General features: G+C 35.8%; 2 protein-coding genes across 4 annotated transcripts in view; one reads left to right on the plus strand and one right to left on the minus strand.

Moving 5' to 3' along the window:
* Positions 1-9,844: 9,844 nt before the first annotated feature.
* LOC149570710 (uncharacterized) lies at positions 9,845-10,681 on the minus strand. Its single transcript, XM_089817254.1, has one exon. It carries the CDS (start codon positions 10,679-10,681, stop codon positions 9,845-9,847), a length of 837 nt encoding a protein of 278 aa, XP_089673380.1.
* A 2,426-nt stretch (positions 10,682-13,107) lies between these two features.
* Positions 13,108-16,931, plus strand: part of LOC149570711 (uncharacterized) — a 277,096-nt gene continuing 273,272 nt past the window's right edge. The window contains exon 1 of one of the 3 annotated variants that reach the window (XM_089823243.1): positions 13,108-13,641. In XM_089823243.1, the coding sequence (XP_089679369.1) occupies positions 13,408-13,641 (234 nt within the window). In that variant the 5' untranslated portion in view covers positions 13,108-13,407. The remainder of the gene's footprint in view (positions 13,642-16,931) is intronic. The other 2 variants (XM_089823244.1, XM_089823242.1) reach the window with 2 other exon arrangements.

Genomic DNA, 16,931 nt, shown 5'->3' on the forward strand with positions numbered 1-16,931 from the left:
GGATCAACATAGGAGAAATGAACAATGGGGTGAGATACCACTTTATCTGGATCACAAGTAACATTGGAACTTGGAATTTTCGCACGAGATCTATTTTGAACAGAAAAAAACACATTTTTAGGGGTAGGAAGTATGGTCTCTGCATACAACTAGTTGAGAACAACTAGGATTAACACATTGACTAGTATAATGACCTAATAAATCTTCTCTACTTCCTTGAACCCCATACGAAGTTCAAGGTAATTGTAGATGAAAAAGGTTTCAAAAGATCTAGAAGGACACAAATCCTGACTGGTAAATGAGGCTCCTCAAAAGGAACTAAATTGTGCCTAAGAAAAACACCAATTTTATTAGCCATGTATTCCACTAATCCAATTCCCTATATTCGAGTGGCAAACCTGAAAGTCATAACCAAAAGGATATAAAACCACAAGAATATTGATCTGCTTTGAAATTTGGAACCCAAAATAAGGTGTAAATACCCAATCCATTGCAAAACTAGCTCGTAGTGCAATGGACATTGTCCCTAGCAATTATAGATTTAAATATGGCAACAAAAACCATAAAATCATAATCAATATAAAAAAAACAAGTCAGAAACCTCATACCAATGCTTCTTAGCCTATAATAATAACTCTGAAGCAGACATGAAAGCCCAAATCTTATAGATTATTGCCAATTTCTTCATGTATGATACTTGAGGTTGAAGCAGGCCTTTTGGAAATTGCATGACAAGATTATGCCAATCTATCCCATTTGATCGTCGATGAGGGTTTTGAGAATCAGTCGACATCGATGGAGCATTTGCATCTGATTTCTTTTGACAAACTTTTGGAACTCTCGGACAAGAACCAACACGAAATTTTGATAATGACACATTATTTGGAGAGGACAAAAAAGTAGGGTTCTAGGTCAGAATGAAATAGGGCCAAGTAAAAAAAGATGGGAGCTTAGGGTTTGAACCACCAATATCTTTCCCATCCATTGATTGAATAGGGATCAGATGAATAGGGCCAGTGCAGATATCAAACACAGGGTGAAGATGATGTCGATTATTATTCCGGTGCCCATGAAATCCATCCACAAAACTCTTATTATTAAAATTTTGCCGACAAAATTGAGCATAGTGTCTATCAGAAGTTCCAGATCTAGGGCCTGAACTTGCACATTTATCATTCTACATAGTGGGGAAATCCTAATGGGTACCTTGAAATCCGCACAACCTATGATTCAAAGCAGACTTATTAACACTTGTAATAATCTGAGGCTGAGTAGAGGTCATTTGTTTACCCTACATGTACCAATTCTTTTGCCTGCGATCCTAAAATGCCATCTGCCTATGCCTTTGTCAATGACTTTCCAGTGACACGTGTGTTTTACCATTATGATGTTTGCAAATGCCTACCAAATTTTGCTCTCGAGCTTTTTGCATCTTTTTATTTAGATCAATGTAATAAGATATCCATAATCCTATGAATATAAGGTAGTAGATACTTATGATTTTTTTTCTGGAACTGATGACTCAAAATGTTTGACAAAGTTACTTTGGAATTGGTTATTTGGTTTTTTCGCTTCAACTCTCTGTGAAAATGTGCTGATGATTTGTGATTTTTTTTTGGTTTGGAGATCGATAAATTTATGCGATCAATGACAGACAAACATTTTCACATTGAACTTGACAAAGTTACTTTGGAATTGGTTATTTGGTTTTTTCGCTTCAACTCTCAGTGAAAATGTGCTGATGATTTGTGATTTTTTTTGGTTTGGAGATCGATAAATTTATGCGACCAATGACAGACAAACATTTATGCCATCGACATTCACAACTTCCAATATGCAACATTGTTCATACGATTAGAATAGATCGACATTCGTCCAACCTGATCTGACACTGTTCTTAATAGACATTTTGTTCCTTTAGTGTTACCAGTGACACACGACTCTTACAAATCCTTGGCAAATTTCCTCAGCTTCAGCCTGTGCAACTTGTCAATATCAACGAAAGAAATGCTCAGATGAATGTTTGCTGGCTCTTCATTTTCCTCTAGATGATTGCACTAGGTATGTAGAAGCTCATGTCGACTGCGATGAATCCTGGCACGTGACAATGATGACTGTCAGGCGATTCACGATGATTCTTACTGCTACAATCATGAAGTGTGTGGTACCAATGAAAAAGGTGACTCGCTAGGATATTGCTATGGAATTGATGCCTGCGCTGAATGACCCAACTGCACTGTCATTGTAGAGTGTCTATTTGTTTTATTTAACCACAACTATCTGCCTAAAAATGGATCTGGATTTGTTATTTAGCAGAATGCTCTTCACAACATTTTTCCGGTGACTCAAATCAGATCAAGACAGTCATAGGATGAGAAAAGCCTAGAAATGCAACGACAATGACTTTAATGTCGAAATCACTGATGTGTGCTTCCTAATCTAACTTATTGAAGGCTTCAAAAATATTGATGCGTGGTTCATGAGTGGAGCAAACGTTTGTTTAGCTCGAATGCAACAATTTCGTTTAGCTCGAATGCAACAATTTCTTATTCCAAATGCTTTTAAAAGAAAACAATGTCTGCTGACAAACCATGAAGAAAAAACTCCATTTTTTATTTGTATCTGATCAATTATTAATGATGATAGGCATTCTTAAATGGAAAAATGGGTGGAGTGGGAAGATGTGAGTGTGTTAATGTTTTTGAAATAAAAAGCGAACAAAACAAGGGGGTCGGCCCTTACAAAAAAGCTGGTAACCAGCACACTACCAACAAACACCTACAGAAATAACAAGGAGCAACCCAGCCACATAGACAATATCAACCAAAAAGCACCAGCAATAAGAAAGCAAAACTAGTAGAAGTGTAAAATAATCTAACCAACTAATGTTCAGGATCATATAACCAAACACAGTAGCCAAAAACTACAGTACTAAACAAACTATAAAGTTTCGAATAATTTTTTTTTGGCTCAAACAACCCAACCAAAGTCTTAGTAACAACTGTGAACTAGCAACTATGTTGCAGCAGAAAACAAACAAAAAACTAGGATCCTTAAATCCCTAAAAAACAGTCAATTTTTTTCTTTTCCTTTCCTGGCCAAAAGGACCCGAGCCCAATCATCAGCAATAAACTTGTAGAGGAGCTTATTATCTTCCATGTCCATCCTCGAATCATCCTTCTCCTGTGCTAGAAATTGGAGGGTGGTAGCCGCTGCATGAGTGACCTTCAGTGCAAATTTAGAGAAAGTATGAAATCCCTCCTCCAAGGTTCTGACTCTTTTTTCCAACGGTGTAGTCTTTTCATTTTGTTCCTCCTCTTTTTCGTTTCCATCCTTATCAACCTTTCTAGGTCCTTCATTAGTCTTTATCAATTGATTTTCATCCTGAAAAACTTGAGGGTTAGTAAAAACATTACATTTTTCTTTAACTGGGAAGGAAATTGTGATGGGGGAAGTGTCCACTTTGTTACTATCTTCACAAAAATTAATGGGCTAAAGGGTGAAACTGGTCGATACATGAATCTTGGTGGTAATGTCTTTACCAATCGACACCAGGGTATTACCAGCAGATGCCTGGGAATTATCCATCGAGTTTTCACTTTTCTCTTTTTCCCCTTCCTCATTATCTCTCTTAGAGTCTGAGAGATTTTTCTCCTCCAGCTCCCTTTCCTTGCTCTCAGAACTCTCCTCTTCCTCCTCTTCCAACCTATATCTTTTGGACTTCTGCTTGTACCTAGCCTGGGATTCAACCAGCCTTCTTGACCTTCTCCTACCCTTACCCCCTCCCTCCTCTTCCGACTCCTCAATTTCTACCTCTATAGGTTTTTCAACCTTAATTTTTTTACAACCCTTTTTTTATATAACTGACTCTGGTTTTTTTTTTTTCTTAACATCTCCATTGGGGGAGGGGCGCGGGGTGTAGATTTTGGTACCTGTGCTAGTACTCGGGGGGGAATTTCGATTTTGGCGCTAGTTATCAACCACTATAACCCTAGGGGGACAAAGGGCGAGGTGGAACTGATAGAGCCTAAAAATTAGGCCTTTGTGGATAATGGTAAAATTTAGATCCTTACTCCTTTTTTCCCTAACATCATTAACCATATCCTCCAGGGAATGTAAGAGAAAAAAAAGAATAGAAATGAAATCTCTTTTTCTAAAATGATTGAGCGGTGGAAAGTGATAGTAGTAGTGAACTCCACGCTTGCCTTCAAGCGTAAGGTATTTTATAATCACCAGGCAAACATCGTCCCACGGAGCCAAAAGCTTGTCCCTTCTAAATCCTCCCCTATACCTCATTGGTTCTTCATTCTCCTCAAAAAAGTTGATCATATTGGCCTCATCCATAGTTTTCATGACCTTTCGCCATTTTCCCCCCCTCATGGACAACCCAGTAGCCATTGCAATCACTTCCTCATTAACTTGGAATGTAATGCCATTTACTGTGACCTTGCGCTCATTCCACCCATTCACAAATTGGAGTGCACACTTACATATCCCACCATCACCTACATATAGGGAAGAAATCCCCCCTCCTTCAATAGAAACCAAGTTGCCATTTTGTCTTTAAAATTTTCAATCTTCGATGCTTCCAGTCTATTCAAATCTCCACCCATCTCCTCCTCACTAATTTATGACCCTCCAACCTCAGCAATTAGCATTTGAATTTCCTTACCATCTTTTCTTGTAAATATTAATCACCAATATCATATCAATTCTACAATTAATATCAACAAGGGTTTTAATCATCTCCCAAACCGGTTTTCAGGTTGCTTCAAAATCCCAATCAAAATTATGATGGGATTTGCACGTAGCATTATTATTCTCATATCCTTGAATATACTAACAGACTTGGTACTGAAAACTTTTGTGTTTTTGAAAAGGAAGTAATTCAATTTTTCCTTGTGTTACCATAATGGCAAAATAACTGCCACCTCAAATCACCTCCATTTATTATCGAATCAATACGGTACCATCTTATCAACTTCCCCTTAAACTTTCTATTAAATTTAGCACATTTTGTCTTCCTAGGTATAATGTTGCCAAAATTAGCACTAACCTTTATTTGCCAAATCATGGTTACTTTTTCTCCCCTCCTTTTCCTTGCCAATCAAGGCCTTCATTTCCTCCCTTAAATTTTCTAAGTTTCTCCAGCATGTCAATTTCCTTAATTCAAATCCTATGATGGTGGCACCATCTGCCACCATATTTCCTTCTCTGTAAATATGTTGAAATTGGACTTTCTCCATCCCATCTACAATATGTCTTTTATCCATAATAACATTTAGGATATTCCAGCCAAGTTTAGAAACTCCCTTCACCAAATCAATGATTAATTTGGAATCCCTTTCTATGGTTATTTCCTTTATCTGCATTTCCCTTATCAATTGCAAGCCCTAGAGCAAAGCTATTGCTTCAGCCAGATTATTACTTCCTCCTCCAACATTTCCAAAATATACTAGCAGCACATCTCCATTTCTATCTCTCAGCACACCACCCACCACTCCTATACCCCCTTTTGCAACACCATCGAAATTTAGCTTGAGCTATGTTAAGGTTGGTGGTTCCCATTTTTTTTCTGTCTCTTTAAGATCTTGGAGTTATCAAAATGATTGAAACCCTCCTGGATACCCCATCTCCCTGCTATTTGTGTTTCTTTTCCATCTGGTTCTTCCTTTGGTAGCTTGCATTTAGCAGTCATTATATTTTCCTTTAGCAATTTCTACATGATTCCCATGACAACCTCCTATGATTTTTCCTCCTCCCAAAAGATTCTATTGTTTCTTTCTTTTCAAATGTGCTAGCAAATATAGGGTGGAACACTTTTCCATAGAAATATTAGTTTAGGGTAATAGAAAAGACAATCCCAATTTTTCACGAATTGACTTAAGTTATCCTTCAACACCCGACATAATCCCAATTTTCCCCAAACAAACTCCCATATCTTTAAAGTATATGGGCATTTTAGAAATAGGTGGGAGATATTCTCCTCTTCTCCTTTGCAAAGATAACATCTGTTTGGTATAATAAAACCCCCTTTTTTTAGATTGTCCAACGTTAGAATTTTGCCATGTTGAACAATCCACCAAAAAAAATTAATTTTGGGAAGGAGATTGCTTATCCAAACTTTACACCATATTAAGGGGTACAAGTCTTTACTCCATAGATGTTTGTAAGCTAAATTTACTGTAAAGTTACCACTAGGAGTTAAGTCCCATACCACTTTATCCTCTTGAATACGAATTGGGATTCTTTGTGCTTCCATCAATTCTTCCAGTTCTTTAAGGAGTTGAATATACTCCTAAGAATACCTATCATTTTGCAATTTCTTCCACCTTCTTCCCTAGTCAATATAATCCACCACTCGTTGTCCTATCACCTCCTTCAACTTCTCCATTTGTCTTCTAAATTTTTTGTATACCAGCGGTTTCCCTCCCATCTAGCTATCTTCCCAAAACTTTATTTTGTGTCCATTACCCAAGATCCATCTTACCCCTTCCCCTAGTAGCCCCTTGCTCCTAATAATATTCATCCAAATTTTGGAACCTCGTGGAAGATCATTATTAAACAGATTATGGGAGAATAGGGAGTTTGAGAGATAATTTAGCTTTCATGATACTACTCCAATCAATATTTCCTTCTCCTAATCTCCATCCAACTTTTGCAAGGAGAGCCTTATTCAAGTCTCGAAGTCTTCTAACTCCCAATCCCCCCTTTTCCTTCAGTTTACAAACCTCCTCCCAACTAACCAGGTTTAATTTGTTCTTATTTTCCGTTCCTGACCATAGAAAGTTCCTTTGTATTTTCTCTAAATTGTCACCTATGTTCTAATTAATCTTAAAAAGGGACAAAAATTAGATTGGAATGCCTTGGAGGGCCGCAAAGAGTAACTATAATTTACCAGCATTACTTAGAATCTTCCCTTCCATCCTGCCAACTTCCTTTGGGTTCTTTCCACAATAGTGTTCCAAAATTGATTGGTCACCTCCCTAGTGGTTAATGGTAGTCCTAGATATGTGTCTGGGAGGTTGGCTGACTAACAACCTAATATGTTCCTTATCCTCCTTTGCATAATAGCCTCAGTATTGAAGAAATAAAGCTTACTCTTAGAGTAATTTATTTGTTTCCCTAAGCTTTCTTCATACTTTCTAAGTATACTTTTCCAAGCCTCAACTTCCATAATAGACAATTCACCAAATAGAAATGTGTCATCCACAAATTGTTGTAACACCTAAGTATCAACAGTAGTTGCAGGTTTTATTCCTTTCACACATCCTGCATTAACCAATTTAGAAAATGATATCCCCAACATAATAAAAAGATAAGGAGACAACTCTGCCACCATAATAAAAAGATAAGGAGACAACGGATCACCCTGTCTTAGTCCTCTTTCTGCAATAAAATTACCCCAAGGAGATCCATTTAGAAGGACAACATACTGAACCGTCCCTACCATCATCTTAATAAGGTTTATAACTCTACCATTAAACCCCACTCTTCCAAGCACATCATAATGGAAATCCCACTTTACCTTATCATATGCCTTAGATATATCCAACTTGAAAGCCATACTAGGTTTTTTATTCTTTTCCATAGAATGTATGATTTCATGTGTAGTAATTGTTGCATCTAGGATTTATCTACCCAACACAAACCCCTTTTGTGGTGTTCCTATAATACATTCTAGGAAAGGCTTAATTCTATTCACTAACACTTTTGCAAATATCTTATACATTGTGTTATAGAGGCTTATCAGTCTAAAATCCAGTAGACTCACTGGTGTCGGGGTCTTGGAAACCAAGGCAATAAAGGTTTTATTTATCCTTTTTAGCATCTTCACTATTTTGAAGGAATCTCTAGTAGCCCATATTAGTTCACTTTTAACGACCTCCCAAAAATGCTGGAAAAACACAGGGGGGAAGCCATATGGACCTGAGGCCTTATAGGCTTTCATTGAGAACATAGCCCTTTTCACTTCCTCTTTTGTGATGTTACCTAAAATGCAATTATTTTCCACATCTTTGAGCACTTGTGGGATTGTATTTATCAAACTTCTTTTCGTAACCTGATTCCCTATATTGTTATCCTTCTTATAGGCCTTGCATAAATATTCTACCACATGTCTCTCCATCTCCTCTTGATCCTTATATTCTCTTCCCCCTTCTCCTTCTAAACTATTAATCATGTTTCTTCTTTTATGATTGGAAGCAGACCTATGGAAGAAAGTAGTGTTCCTGTCTCCCTCAATTTACCATTGAACCCTCGATCTTTGCTTCCAATAAGTTTCCTCCCTTAAAATGATGTCCTTCCATTTTTTTCTATATTCTTCCTCCTCCTGAGTAACATCATCTAGATTATTACCCCCCGCAATCTCTTTTTGTAGTTTTTTAAGTTTTTCCTCCACTTCCCCTTTAATTTTGAACAAATCACCAAAGGAACTCTTAGCCCAACCCTTAACATTCCTCCTAATGTTGTCTAACTTCTGCGTTAGTCTGTATATAATAGTACCATCTATTTTTATATTCCACCATTCTTGGATATGATCTTTGAATTCTGGGTAGGACTATCACATAATTTCATATTTGAAAGGTTTTGATCCTCCTCTTAAACCATCCTCCCAATGAAACATTAGAGGGGAGTGATCAAGGATAGTTCTTGTGAGATTCTCCATAAGAGAATTACCCAATCAGTCCCAATTCCCCGACACCATTAATCTATCCAATCTTACTTGGATTAGATGTCTTCCTTTTCTATTATTAGTCCATGTGAATGGGTTCCCTCTTAAATCAACATCAATAAAATCCATTCTACCCATAAAATCATGAAGATCTTGCAAGCTTTTAGGGTTGCCTCCATTTCCCCCTAATTTTTTTGAGTGATAGAGGGGGGTATTGAAATCTCCCATACACATTAACTGTTCATCTTTCATGGCATTTATAATCCTTTCCAGCTTTCCATAGGTTTCCTTCCTCTCTACCTTGTTATTAGAAGCATAAATGTTAATAAGCCCCCATTTTTTATTGCTAGTTTGGAACTCCATTATTATAAAATTTTTGTCCTTCCATATCTCAGCCCCAGTCATAGAGCACGAATTCCACATGGTTGCAATACCCCTTGAGGCTCCCTCATCATCCATATGTACAAAGGCAGCTTTCGACCAAACATGATTAACTAGTCTAACAAAAATAGCACTAGACATTTTTGTTTCTTGAATTAATACACAATCAACCTTTTCCTGAAATATATACTGCTTTAGAGCATATTGCTTCTAGGGGTTATTTAACCTGAAATTTCATTTCTTACCTCTTGTTACAGTCTCTAGTGTAAGCTACTTACCATTGGCCACATCCCTTGTTGCTTGTTTTGTCCTGGTTGCTCTACTAGACGGTCTTCCCACTGTCCCACAAGTTCCTACATCTGGTTTCATCCCCCCCTTTTTCTTTCTTTTCTGCACTTCTCATTCCCCATTCTCACCCTCTTGTAGTGAGATGGGATTTAATTCCTTTTCAAAATTCTCCAAACTTGCCATTACCTTAGCAACGATCTCCATTGGGGAAGCCTTTACCACTCTTAGAGGAGTGCACACCCATTCCTAGGTTCCACAGTCTACCTCAATATGTTATTGTAAGAACATATCACCCAGACTTGTTGGTGAACTAGGAAGGGAGTGGTGTGCCACTATTTCACCCTCTTCCATTATTTCTCCTTCCTTAAGCCCCCCCAGTGGTGAACTTGTTAATTCCTCTATCTCATGTCTAAATGGGTATTCTTCCATTTTCCTATTCTCCTCTAGAGCTTCCCTTGCTTCAGGTACACTCTGTCCCTTGACTCTCTTAACCGATATATCCTAAGTCATGTTATCCTCTATATTTTGGACATCAACACCCCCCTCCTCTAGTCTTGGGGCATCTGAAGGTTCCCTAACAATCTCTTTAACTATTGCAGGGGATCCAACCTTTTGTTTCTCTTTCTGCATTTGGATTTTACAGTCAATAATAAGATGTCCAAATTTCTCACATTTCTGATAGAAAAGCCCAATGTTCTCATACTCTATGGGTTGGTACTTCTCTCCCCACTTAGTTTTTAGGGTAACTATAGTCAGGAGATCTTGATTCAATGCCACATTCACATAGAATCTGGCATACACCAGCCTAGATTTTTGCATTATCACTTTGTCCGCAGTCACAAAGTGACCAAAGGAATTTCCTATCCACCTTAGTATCTTCTCATCCCAAAATTCAAGTGGTAATCCAGGTAGCCTTACCCAGACAGGAGTTAGCTTATTGAGTTCCACACTAGCATCAGATCCTGGGTGCCACCTTGTTAATGCAAGACAATGCTTCACATAGTACCAAGTTCCCGAGAGTATAAAATTGAAATCCTCCTTTGCAGAGAATTTAAAACAAAAAAGGCCACTCGGCATAGCAGAGATATCAACACTACCCATTATCTTCCATTTTTGGCTAACCCACTTACACACCATCTCTATTGTGGTTTTGAAGGCCACAAATCTCCCAACCACACAAAATTTTAAACCAAAGATAACATGGTCCACCCAATCGTCTAGGAGGGAGATCACCGACCCATTGGCATTGTGAGCTATCTTGGGTTCCTCCTTAGAAACATTAACCACCTCGGATCCCACAAGAGCATTTCGCCAACCTCCCAGGGTCCCATTTGTCATCTTCTAACCACTTACCATTGTGCAACCCACCGAGACCCCATTTTTCAAAAGATTAGCGTTAGGAAGATTCCTTTCCACCTCCTCCATGGACCCACACCCATCAGTCATGACCTCCAAATTTCTGCGCAAGGTCAACACCATCTGCAGATCAGGGTAGGGTGGAGGGTTTAGAGGCTTAGGGCTCGCCATGGACAAACTCAAATTAAAACTTCAAAAGAGCGACAACTTGCAAAGTGGACACTATTGAATGTTAATGTTAACATTTACTTTTTAGGTTATATTTGACAACCATCTACATGTCAAAATCTTAGTATTTATTATAAATACGATTTAAGAAAAAATAAATTAATAAATATTACATAATTTTTTTGATAATATTATAAACTTAAGAGGTAATCATTAAAAAAAATAAAAATAAAAACAAAAACTTAAGTGCAAAAAAGAATCAAAAGATAAAATATTTAAGAAAGTGCAAAAAATAATGGAAATAAAAATATTTTTAGATGTACTAAATTAGATTTAAATCATACTTGTAATGGATATCTATTAGCATTTCTTTAGATAGATTTATTTAAGATATCTATACTAGTTCTATCCCTGTTAGCGTTTCTCTCAGCTAGAATTTTTTACGACATCCAAAAAAATACAAATGACATTTAATTTTTAATAATAAAATTATTTTTTAAATCTAATTTAATATAAATAAGTTAAACTATAATTAATTTTTAATTTAACAAAATAGGATTTAAAATATATTTAAAATAGATTAAACTATTTATTTATTTATATTTAATTTTTTTCAATATATGGATAAAATGATCATCTAAAAATATTCTCACATAGAAATTCTATTTAAAAAAAATAAAAAAAACACCAATAAACATAATAAACAAAAAAAAAAAAAAATTTATAAAAACTAAAAAATTAAATTAATTTTAAAAATTAAATTAATTTTAAAAAGTAAATATTAAATTAATCTAAAAATTAAACTAACTTAATTTTAAAAACTAAACAGATTAAAATAAGAAGATGAGCCTACAACACAATGGTAAATTGTGAGCCTCTTATCTGGAAAGTCTTGGGTTTGAATCTGCTTGAGGTTAATAAATAGTAATAATTAATAAGAACACAATAATTCTAATGAATCTTGGCTTCTGCCTCTTACCAATAAAAAACAAAACTATTTAAAAAAAAAGGTTAAAAAACCACAAAGTCTATCAACTAAAATATTAAGTTAATAGTATCAGACATTTGCTTGAAGAAATTGTAGAATAATAATTAATGAGAACACAATAATTCTAATGAATCTTGGCTTCTGCCTCTCACCAATAAAAAACAAAACTATTTTAAAACAAATTAAAAAACTACAAAGTCTATCAACTAAAATATTAACTTAATAGTATCATGCATTTACTTGAAGAAATTGTAGAAGAATACAAGTATCTGGGGATAGATTTCCATTACCGGCTCAGTTGAGAAACATGCAGATCAAAAAGGATATAGGGGGAATGAAAGACATCTTATCTTCTTCAAAACAGGTGCAAAACAACAGAGTTATGGGATTGGAAGACTAAGAAAACCCTCTTTGGGTTGTTGGTGATACCAATTATTTTATATGGCAGCGAGGCATGGGGGAGCAACGTATCAAACCATAAATGGCGACAAATTGAAATAATTCAGACACACTTCATCACAACTAATCTCAAAATCAAATCCAGAGTTCCCTACGAAATTATTTTAGCAGCGACAGGTATGTTCCTGATAGAGGCCTTGGCAATTGTTAGATTGTTGAGCAATCTTAAAAAAGTGAATAAAATGGATGCACATCGCTGGTCTAGTAGGGTGGTTGACGGAGAATTGACTCGTCAGAAGAAGACATGTAAGAAACAAAATGATAAATGGTTCAACAAGTGGAACATTGACTACCAAGAGTGCCTAAAAAACAATTCTGAAATAAAAAAATGGGTGGTAGGAAAAATCAAATCTGTCATGTGGGCAAACTAGTTAGGTAGAAAAAAAAATCGATTATGTCAAAGAATTTAATTCCACATGCAAATATGACGAAAAAAATATTTAGGAGCCGAGATCAAAGGAACGATAAAAATCCTAATCGCTCAATTGAGATCTAGTTCTCACCGTTTGAGATGTGAAACTGGTAGATGGAGGGTCCTTAAGGAAGAGTGGGAAGAATTTTTTTTAAGATTTTGCAACAAAGGTGTGGTGGAAATAGAGTGGCACTATCTGAAGTATTGTACAACAGAGGAAGACATTCGCAGTTAACACAAAGAAATGTTAAAAGTGACCAAGACTTCTCAAAAAGTGACCAAGACTCCTCAAAAGGGCCATTTTACTTGTCCAGATTCACAACAAAAGAGATATATAAATTTTATGTGGGTCCATTAGGCTTATGACCTCCTGGCGTTGTTAAAATTCTTCCATAAATTCATTAGGTAAAAAGAGAAGCTGTAAAATTCGCACAAACGTGTGTTGTAAAGAAAATCACAATCAAAGATAACTACTCCAACATTTGTGATCCGAATTTACCAGCAGTGTAGAGCATTTGATCGTCGTCACCCCCGAGAGTAATGGAGCATTATCAGTTATTCAGGATTCAGGACCATAAAATTCCACGTTGACTGATGTTCGATAAAACCTAAAATGGATAATCTCCGCACTTAGTACTGCAGTCGGTGGCACATTTTTAGTTTGCTTATTCCCCTGAGCTGATGGAAGCTCGAGTTGTAGCTCACTTTCATTTGCATTCCGAACCTCATCGCCTACCTCATACCAGCAGAATCAACCTTTCCTCTCGAACACACATTAATTTTCAATTTTCACCATCACCGGAGAAGGCATATTTTGTTCGGGGGACGCCGTTTCGAAAACACAAATTTCTTAGCTTTTGGCCGGTTCACATGGCCTCGACAGAAGCAGCACAAAGCCAACCCGTCACAAAAGCTGTGCGTATTCTTTTCCAAAATCTATGCAATTGAATTTGCATTCATGTTCACAGTTATAGTATATGTTCAATACTGGTGGTCATTATACAAGTTTGATGGATTCAGATAGTGAAGTACAATATGCACCAGGGGTTTTTAATGGGCTCAGCCTAAGCAATTGAATAATTTAATTCGTCAATTTAAATAATTTCTGTATGCCATTAACTAATATTTGTTTTTATTAGAATACGTCCCCTCCTAAATTCTGTTAATGTTTTAATTTGTATTTTCAAAACAACACAAAATGGAAGATTAAATACCGGTAAACCTCTGTTCAAATTCCTTGAAGAAGAACCACTCTTCCCAATTCTGCATCATATCTCCCTGGGCTTCACATGACGAGGTCTAATTAACTCCCTTATATCCTCTGTTAGTTTTGGCCTATTAGCCCTTACCTTTGTTAACAATGGGTTGACAAAGAAAACAAAAATATGACACTTCAGAGATATGCTTGTGGTGCCTATCCATATGAACGGTTTATTATTGCAAAGGATTAACTTGGCCTTTGTGAAGAATTGGAGACATATATAGCTTATTTCCAGTTTATTATGCAAGTATGAAAGAAATGTGACAGGAAAAACAAGTAATTTCTAAAGCTTTCTGAGGAGGATTTATTAGATTGAACTGTCTCAATATGAATCTGCTTGGCCAAATGTTCCCCAAAATCAAACAATGCATTTTGATGTGGATTCTGATTGTCTAAAACAAAAGCTAGAGATGTAGGGCATACTTGACCTCCAACATCTTGTTCTGTAACTTGATGTAAATCTTAGAAAGTTTCCTGAAGATAAGGTTCAAACCATAGACACAAATATCTGCAAAAAAACCTGATTATATCTGATTAATCCTAAATCCTAGAGCCAGCCATTTTTTTCCCTAAAAAAATATTGACCCGATTTTCAATAACCTTTTTGCATTTAAAACACATTAAAATCATATTAAAATATCCAAAAATGGGAAAAAAATGTAAAAAGTCATTGCAAAAATCTATGGAATCTTAAAAAAAACTTATGAAATTGATGAATCACTCAAAAACAGGGTTGATTCAAGGATGGAAGTGAAGGCAATGCACAATCATCATGGAAAGATTTTGTAATTGCGTCCCTCTTCCTTTCTTTCTGACCTCTAGAAAACCCTAAACAAAGGAGTGGGAGGAGCAATGGCGATCATCATCAACGAAATATGAAAAGGCCTCAATCATCCTAAATTGTGAGGGCCATGTGAGATAGTGTTGGAGTAGCTAATGAATTTATTCTAAATCATGGTTTCAATATGACCCGAGCTCTTCCACACCTCGTCTCATGGATTCTGATGAGATCAAATATATAATTTAATATTGTATACTAATTTTATAATTTTAACTATAATACACTATTACAGATGGCCCTTTGATGGGAAAGCAGCGAACCCCTATAGTTTATAATTAATATTATAAAGTAGTTTTAAAATTTAAATTACTAATGACTATTACTATATAATAATACCATAGAAGCATAAAATGGAAAACAATTGTGACTATAAACGATTAATTGGGAGTTGATATGTGTAGCAACATACCCCCCTATCATCACGAAGACTTAGATGACGTGACTACTGAGTCAGTCATTCTCTTGCATTGTCATCTTCCTATATCATCAAATGTTCGTGGTCCAACCTTTGTTGTTTTGGTTGGTGCATTCATTTTGATCACTTACTTTCATATTGTACATGGAATTTATTTATATTGGAGTTCCAAGTCATGGGCTTTGTGGAGTTGTATTTGGAGACAGTCAGAAATATCTGACAAACTTATGGTTCCTTGACTTCATGTAAAATTATTGGTTTCCCACTTCTGCTAGTATTTTGAAGATCACTATTCCCTCAATTATTTGCACCGGTTATTTTGTTGTTTATTATTTTGGAAGATGCTTATTTCAGTTATTAAAGTTGTCGGTTCTCATTAGACTACAAAGAGATAAGTATTCTATAATTATACTTTAAAGTATAGATCGTGAATTTTTGTTATATAATTGAGAATAAAATATGTTTTTAGCATTGGTCTCTATATTTATCTTTATTATATATTGATTTTATGAGCTATTATTAATCCCTCTTGGCTGTAGGACAAATCAAGATGCAATGAGATGATGAGAGATGATGTAGACTGTAGAAATGAACTTGGGGACATTGCTTGCAGTCATGGATTGAATTGATGATACATATCTTCATTAAAGAAGAAAAAATGATATTTAGAGGGAGTCTATTCAGTGTTAGAGGGAGCTTGTGTGGTAGAGGGAGAATGCGAAATCTTATTTAATGTCAGTGATTAAGATAGAATTGAACATATGCGATTTGGGTAAATTGCAACAGCAATAGTTAAATAGTCATTAAGCATGATTGTTTATGTTATAAGGAGATACAATCTGATTGGGAAAAGTCAAATAACATTACAGCCATTCTCTATAGCAAGATACAAAAGGGAGATCACATTCATTCGTTTAAGGATAAAAAGGGGATTGATTCAATATATTTGCAACACATTTTCATTGGGAACCATTGAATTATAATGCTAAAATATTGGGGAGATCATAGTGCAAAGTTGGTCATGTCAGTTTCATTTAAATTACAAATAATATATTGTCATCTCATCAATATCTTGAAGATAAGAATAATTAAATGAAATTGTAATATTCAAGAGTAGAAGCCAAAGGAAAGGTCTGATGCTAGTCAACTTAAGGAATTGTAGATATTCTATAGTGAAGCATATTGAAGCATTGATCTCTAGCATGGGATAAAGTTTCACGTATGTAGGTTGGAAGGCGTTATGCTATCAGGTTACTTGTTGAACTAGGGAAGCATGACATGACTTGCTTCCAGAAGGTCAAAAGGATGATATCAGATTTAGAGGGAGTCTGACTCTTCATTAGAGACAACCTCGTACTAAGAGGTTGGAAAAGTTAATATCAGACTTAGAGGGAGTTTTGACACTTTACTAGTAACCTTGACAAGGAGGACAAATGGAGTTTTGACGCTTTATTAGTAACCTTGACAAGGATATCAAAAGGTTAGTGTTTCTTCCGTGAAGAAGAAGTTCCAAGTGCAATCCCTTGTAATACATTCTTCTTTATGAGAGATAAGTTTGAGGTGAAAACATTATTCTCTGATATAGTTCATGGTGGATATCATGACAACACCATATAATAGTATCTGTGGTGACTTCATGTAAACTTTTGATTTCATGTGTGTATGGGTTTGCTTCTTCTGTACATCAT

This window comes from Cupressus sempervirens, chromosome 3 (genome assembly GCF_028749045.1).
Source record: "Cupressus sempervirens isolate cs-2001-9-10 chromosome 3, ASM2874904v1, whole genome shotgun sequence".
Classification (NCBI taxonomy): Eukaryota; Viridiplantae; Streptophyta; class Pinopsida; order Cupressales; family Cupressaceae; genus Cupressus; species Cupressus sempervirens.